Consider the following 7,497-nt stretch of genomic DNA (forward strand, 5'->3'; position numbering starts at 1 on the left):
AAAAAAAAAAAAGAAAGTGGCTGTAAAAGGTGAGGCATGAAATGCAAGGGTGTCAGACATCTGGCATGCTCTTTCTAAACACCATAAAACACCACTCTGAAGGGAACCGAGCAGGAGCTGAGAAAACCACACTAACTCCACTCCACGATGGGCTGATGACCTGGTGACCCACTTATGACATCCCTTTATTTGCTGTGCGTGAGCATGGATGTATGTAGAGGTCAGAGGACAACTTGTGGAAGTCGGGTTTCTCCTTGCACCAGGTGGATTGCCAAGATTAAAAGTGGGTCATCGGGCTTGGCAGCAAGCACCCTTTACCTACTGAGCCAGCTTGCTGGCTTCCATCAGTCTGATTTTTTTTTTTTTACCTCCTACGAATATGGCTGCACCAGAGGATGTGCCATACCTCCAAACCATTCCCCCACCCACCCCCATGACTACAAGGGACACAGGGAATGGGGAAAGGTGTCTAATGACCGTCTTGCTGATGATTGTGTTTCTAAAGGTTGGATTGTCCAGAGGCAGTGGGACTGGAGTAGCGATGAAGAAGATTGTGAGGGTGAGTAACTTCTCGGGGTGGAACCTTATAGGAAAGGTTTCCTGGGAGGTTAGGGGATTGTGTGTGCTACCTCAGGGACCATGGGAGGAGAGCATAAACAGGCAGGGAACAAACCCAACAGCAGAGACACAGGCCTTCTTATCTTAATGGTGCAAGCATCGGTGCTCACTGTCACAGGGAGCGCCCGCTGTCCTCCTCCAGTTGAAAATAGCCCTATCCACAGGCCCTGTGGAGGTCTCTTTGATCGCAGGCTGATCTTTGTCGTGGAGCCCAAGAGTAAGCTGTTTGGATTCAGTTTGGAGATGCAGATCTCATGCTCCTGCGCCGTCAAGACCTCAGAATCTCAGCCATTTTCTGTCCTGTCCTTTTTGTGTAACACCTGCTTTTAAGGACGCCCCCTGGAGGTGGGGGGAGAGGATGAGTTTAAAAGAGGCCACTGGGAGGACAGTGCATGGTCCTGGGTCCTGGTGAGGAGGGGTGAGTCCGACTGTGGGGAGGGGTGGTGAGTCCTTTCGGTCGCTTCTCACCTCCACTCTAACCCTGATTCCCCTACTGTGAGACTGGAAGCCAACCAGAAGCTATTTCCATCAGGGACTCTTACATCCAACGGCCCCCTTGAGCTTCTCTGAAGCAGAGCAGCAGCAGTAACAGAGCCTGTATAGGCAGAGACAGCACACACAGCCTCTCCACCTGTCCCTTGGCCCTGAACCTGGGGATCCACAGGCTCAGCGTAGAGCCTCTGTCTACAAGGTCCTTGCCCAATCCAGTTCTACCGCTTCATTCAGACACGGTCCCCATCTCCTAACCTTGTCCCCGGTCCCCAGACCTCCAGTTACCTTCCCGGCAGAGTGTAAAAACTGCCCGGCCCCTCTTCTTTAGCTCCCCACTTGTCCATTTTCTGGAAGATAAAGAACTTGGGGAGTTTGGTCCCGCTGCCAGCTCAACCTGTCAACTTGAGTTTGTCCTGTCAGCAATGGAATTGTTGTGAAGTCCCAATGTCTCCTGGGCTCCTGGGGTCATCACAGGCCCAAAATATTTATCGACACGTGTGCCAGTTGTCACTCTCTTGCACAAAACAGACACAACTCCTGAGCCCCTGGCAGGTACACTTGTGTGTAAAGGCCACAGGCAGTTGAATAGTTAGGGAGGTAGCCATACCCTCTCAATCTCTCCTCTGATCTCCCCACGAAGGAGAATTATGGGAGTGAGGCTGAGAAGGAGAGAGAAATCCGGCAGCAATCCTAGAGGAGGAGACGGTAGCATGAGGTGGCACACAAAGAAGGGGGTCACCGCCGTGCAGAAAATGTCATGAAGACTATGGCAGCCTCTAGGAAGACTAGGGGAAGACTGGCCCTGACCCTCAGCATATGCTAGAAAAAGATGTCCAGAGCCTATCCTTAGGGTGCAGGGAAGGACACGAAGACCCTTCAGACAGGAGCAGGGGTGGGGGAACGGAGGTTGACGGAGGCACTGCACACTTGCGGAAGGTCAGCAGAAGCTCAGACCCTTACCCCAGACTTTAACTCCCTCCTCCTTTCCCCAAGGCCACTCCATCTCCGTCACAGCCCTAGTGCACGCTGAAGCATGCTGGTCTGACACCCCAGAGGAGGAGGAGGAGGAGGATAAGGCAGAAGCAGCCATTAGTACGTGGTTCAACTTGTTAGCATGTGGCTCAACTTGTTAACATAATCTCTTCACGTTTCCTAGCAGCTCTCTGCGGCTCTTCGCCACACCCCCTCTCTCTTTCCCACACGTCAGGGCTTTCCTGTACACTTGTAACCCTCCTACTTCGGAGTACGTTAAACGTCTCTGCTCTCCAGCTTCTTCCTCAGCCCAGCCTCAGTTTCCCCATTTTTAGTTTGGTGGCATCGTAGATAGAACCTCAAGCCTCATTCACACCTGCGCTCAGTCCCTGAGTGCCTGAAAGTCACAGGATAGACAAGGTGGGCACAGAAAGAGAAACTCGATCCAGGCAGCTAGCCTCGGGTATCTCAAGGGTCTCAGGATAGACCATAGAGCAGGAATGAGTCATGGGGAGGAAAGGCAGGCCACAATGCCACTCTCCTATGGGAACTTCTGATAAGAGAACTTCACTGGACCGACCCTCTCCAATCAGAACTGATGAGAGAACCCCACTGGACCTAGTGTGGGTGGGATTCAGCCTGCCCTGCCCACCACCCAAGGGGCATCCTCTCCTCAGATTCCCGTTTACTGTGTTTCAGGTTCCCAGGATGATGCCAGCAAAGAGGGTGAACCTGTAGCCACCAAGACGGCAGAAGCTGCTGCTCTTTGATCCATTCCCCTTCCGGCAATGGGCTCCTCTCACAGTTCACATTTAGAATTTTTGCACGTTTGCAACTTTTTACTGTTACGAATATTGTGTTTTTACATAGTTCAGATTTAGATATTTTTGCACATTTGCAACTTTTTAACGTTACTTATACTCTGTTTTTAACGTTCACTATTTAAGATTGTAAATATGTTTCTCCTATATTGGTACATATTGTATAGTAAAAGAAAATTGACTCTCCCGCCACTCTGGAGTAAGACCTTTCCTGTAAAGTAAGCACTTCTAGAAGAAATCCCTAAAGAGGAGTTGATTTTCGACATACTTACCCACAGCCACTCCCTCGACCCGGGCCCCACACAGGGTCTCTACTGGACACAACCGCCCAGTGGGCACTTGTCACTTGTCTCACGTTGCTGTTGCGACGTGACAGGAGTCAGTTTGTCCCTCCTCCTGGAAGGCGTCACGGCAGCTGTATGACCCAAGGTTGTCTGTGACCACTCAGATGTTGGCCCTTCACACCTCGGGGCCAGCATGCTGGTATAGAGTCCACACTTCCTGTGTCCCTCCCTGAGGCTCATCAGTGCGCTGCTCCGTTTCCATTGGGAAGGCTCTGCTTCAGCTCTCTCCTCTGTTCAGTTACCATCCTGGAAGCCCGGCTTATTCCCTTGCCCTGGAGCCCAGAGTCTCCCAAGAATACACTGTGATCCGGCAGCTCCAGTCAGCGCCCAGTGTGTCCTAGAAACATATATTGTCAGCAATGATCGCCATCATTAGGAAACATTTGGAAAAATAAAATAATTATTAGTGAAGCTACGTTGAAATGTTTTTACTATCGGCTCTTTTGTAGAAAATCTTAGTAAACAATTTAAAGCTCAGAAAGGCACACTTTTGGGTGGTTTTGTTTTTTGTTTAAGACAGGGTTTCTCTGTGTAGCCCTGGCTGTCCTGGAACTCACTTTGTAGACGAGGCTGGCCTCAAACTCAGAAATCCACCTGCCTCTGCCTCCCAAGCGCTGGGATTAAAGGCTTGCTCCACCACCGCCCAGCTAGAAAGGCACACTCTTATTGGTCAAGCTAGGAACCCTTTATGGTCAGCGAATAAGAACAACGGCAGCACAGCTGAGGCAACTCTCACTGAGGCTAGACTGGGGGTGACTGATTTCTTATACACATTTCTGCACCCAGCTTCCTGATGGGATTTATTAACTGCAGATGAGTGGGTATGCATCCTGAGGATGTAAAATATTGTTGGGAGCTATTAAGACAACACTATTGTCCTGATCTCTAAATTGGGCCTCTCCCCCCGAGAAGAAAAGGGGGTCAAAAGCGGGCCACCGACACACCAATTCTGAGAACAACCACAGAATGTTCCAGCCCTAGGTCATCTCTGATGTCCTGACCACACCCTGATACCACCAAGTTCCTGCTTCCTCAATAGCTGCCAAAAGAATTTCTATTGCCCCCCTCCCACTGATAAGTACTTCTCTTTTTGCTTGTATTGCCCCACCCCTCCCACTGATAAGTATCTGTACTTCCCCTTTCGCTTGTGCATTTAAGCCTTGGGCCTTTCTCAAAACATTGGGGTCTTGATGCAATCCAGAACGGTTCCCGTGTCGTTATTCGCACAAGACCCTCGTCTCTCTCTACCCCCCATTTGGTTATTAGGAGAAGGTCCCCTCGAGACCCTCGAATAACTGGACCTGCTGGATGGGTCAAAATATGACTGATTTTTATGTAAAAGTTTAAATCTGTGATTCTTTTAAGTTTCTTCCAAGATTACTTTTAAAGATAAATAATAATTACTCCTGTCTTTGTAAGGGCAAATGCCTGCCGGCGAGGAGGAGACACTGGCTGAGGAAGGGAAGTACCTTGCTTGCTGACACTTGGTTAGTCTATAACAAGTTGCTTAGTTACGAATGTATGAATGAACGTGGGTTCTTAGAAATAATTTGTTTTCTTTACCTCTGCTACATAATGTTATTCCTTATAAAGGTGTTAGGGAACACACCCCTCCCATTCTGAGGTTCTCAGATCCCCAATTTACTTCCCAAATAAAAGTTTGAAACTAAGTGTGTTCGGAGGGAGAACATGTGTGTAGCATGTGCTGTCTCTGGGTGCATTAAACAAATACCTTTAAACTGTATTTGAGAGTATAAGCCAGAGTTACTGTCAATGCATCAATGCATAGGATTTTATTTTTATCTTACAACCTCTAACCCCAGAGCATCTTTAGGACTGCGGCATGGGGGTTTCCATTTAAACAGTTACGCAGTCCTGACCTAGGCACGTCCAGACCATCGACCGACCAACCCATACCAACCCATCATTGTCCTGGCTGCAGCCTGTCCTGCCAGAAAAGTCCCAGTACTCAGACAGCCAGGAGCTGGCTTCTCGGGAGCGAGGGAAGTTCCTACCCTGGGTCCCGTCAGGCCTTTCCACTCCCTAGTGTTAGATTTCTGGAGAAATTATGACTCTTTGGCATTTATTGTTTCATAAATGTCTCTCTTCAGAATAGCTCAGCAGTTCAGGGTGCTAACTGCTCTTACAGGGGATGTGGATTCCATCCCCAGCATGCACACCAGGAGGCTTCACACTTGCCTTAACACCTGAATGGGACACAAAGCCCCCTTCAGACTTCTGCAGGCAAAATATCAGTGTGTACAAATTCACACACACACACACACACACACACACACACACACACACATCATTTTTTTGTTTGTTTTTGTTTTTTTGAGACAGGGTTTCTCCATGTAGCCCTGGCTGTCCTGGAACTCACTCTGTAGACCAGGCTGGTCTCGAACTCAGAAATACCCCTGCCTCTGCCTCCCAAGTGCTGGGATCACAGGTGTGTGCCACCACACCTGGCTACATATATAATTTTAATGTAATATATATACATATATAATTTTTTAAACAAGTTCTCTCCTGCCAAGGCTCTCCCACTATCCCAGAATACTGACTGCTTCACACTGTCCTAAAGCAATATGGAAGACAAAGAAAATTAAAGAACCACGGAAGGGAAAGGAAGCCCCGCCCACTGGGGGGTCTAGGTTGCCTTGGCTGCTGTTGACAGTAAACTGCTGTACAACTCAGAAAATGAAAGCAATTATATGTGCTTTGTATAAAAATAATTTCTAGCCAGGCAGCGGTGGCGTACACCTGTGATCCCAGCACTTGGGAGGCAAAGGCAGGGGGATTTCTGAGTTCAATGCCAGCCTGGTCTATAGAGTGAGTTCCAGGACAGCCAGGGCTACACAGAGAAACCTTGTCTCAAAAAAACAAAAACAAAAACAAAAAACAAAAAACAAAAAACAAAACAAAACAAACAAACAATATATATATATACATAAACACACACACACATATTTTTTTCTTCTAGTCTCTTAGTTCCCATCAATAACGACTCTAATAAAGACTAATAACTAATAAAGACTAATTAGTTATTAAATACCTAGGCATTGGCTCATCCCCAGACTTACTCGTCCATGTCCACCATGTGGTTACTTACCTTACTTTCAGTCCCTGGCCTTCTGCTTCCTGAGACTTCCTCAGCTTCTCTGCTGGTTTAAGTCAGTCTTTGCCTATCTCCTGCCTTGCCTCCCACTTTTATCTCTATTTTCCAGAATCCTCTCTTCCCGCCAGGATCCCACCTCCTACTTCCTGCTTCAGCTCATTGGTCATCAGCTTTTTTATTGACAGGTGTCAAATGAATACTTACTAGGGACCAATGTGCTTGCACTATTAAATTTAACCATACCAGTGCCCAGCTCTCTCCTTAAATCTAAACATTGCATGTCATAGAGCTATTAGGGGCCAGGAGGGAAGGAGAGAGGTGTTTTTAAGTTGCACATTATAAAAGCACAGTAGTCCATTTTGTAGAAAGGATTTGTGTGGCTATTAAGTTACACACTGATCACACTGTTTGTTGGGAGGTAGCCTCACCTTTGGCTCAGATGCAGCCAGAGAGAACAAGGTTGAAGCCCGCAGATTCTATTTACACCACCACTCAGCAGTTCAGGAAGGGCAGGAGCCCAGCTGTCCAGAGCATGAGGGAAGAGTGCATGGGAAGAAAGGTATGATCTGAGGTAGGTTTTCTATTGCTATGATAAAACACCATAACCAGAAGAAACCCAGGGAGGAAAGGGTTAATTTCAGATTACACCACTCTGTCACACTCCACCACTGAGGGAAGTCATGGCAGGAATTCCAGGCAGGAACCTGGAGGCAAGAACAGAAGCAGAGGCCATGGAGGGGTGCTGCTTATTGGCTTGCTTTTGTGGCTTGCTCAAACTCCTTTCTTTTTTTCTTTCTTTTTTTTGTTTGTTTTTGTTTGTTTGTTTGTTTGTTTGTTTTGAGACAGGGTTTCTCTGTATAGCCCTGGCTGTCCTGGAACTCACTTTGTAGATCAGGCTGGCCTCAAACTCAGAAATCTGCCTGCCTCTGCCTCCCAAGTGCTGGGATTAAAGGCGTGTGCCACCACCACGAAATTCAAACTCATTTTTTATAGCCCCCAGGCCCACTTGCCCAGGGGTCACAGGGTCCACAGTGAGCTGGGCCCTTCCACATGAAGTCACTAACTGAGACAGCACAGTATCTCTACAGACTTGCCTACAGGCCACTCCTAGGAGGCTTTTTTTTTTTTTTTT

At 47.9% G+C, this 7,497-nt stretch overlaps 1 protein-coding gene across 7 annotated transcripts in view; it reads left to right on the forward strand.

Moving 5' to 3' along the window:
• LOC110294755 (serine/threonine-protein phosphatase 4 regulatory subunit 2-like) overlaps positions 1 to 3,610 on the forward strand; it is a 28,854-nt gene extending 25,244 nt beyond the window's left edge. For 5 of the 7 annotated variants that reach the window (XM_021163195.1, XM_021163198.1, XM_021163199.1 and 2 more), the window contains 3 exons: positions 506 to 559; positions 2,104 to 2,202; positions 2,782 to 3,610. In XM_021163195.1, the coding sequence (XP_021018854.1) occupies positions 506 to 559; positions 2,104 to 2,202; positions 2,782 to 2,852 (224 nt within the window). In that variant the 3' untranslated portion in view covers positions 2,853 to 3,610. Of the gene's footprint in view, positions 1 to 505; positions 560 to 782; positions 838 to 2,103; positions 2,203 to 2,781 lie in introns of those variants that run through there. The other 2 variants (XM_021163200.1, XM_021163201.1) reach the window with 2 other exon arrangements.
• Positions 3,611 to 7,497: the final 3,887 nt, after the last annotated feature.

This window comes from Mus caroli, chromosome 5 (genome assembly GCF_900094665.2).
Source record: "Mus caroli chromosome 5, CAROLI_EIJ_v1.1, whole genome shotgun sequence".
NCBI classification, from domain to species: domain Eukaryota; kingdom Metazoa; phylum Chordata; class Mammalia; order Rodentia; family Muridae; genus Mus; species Mus caroli.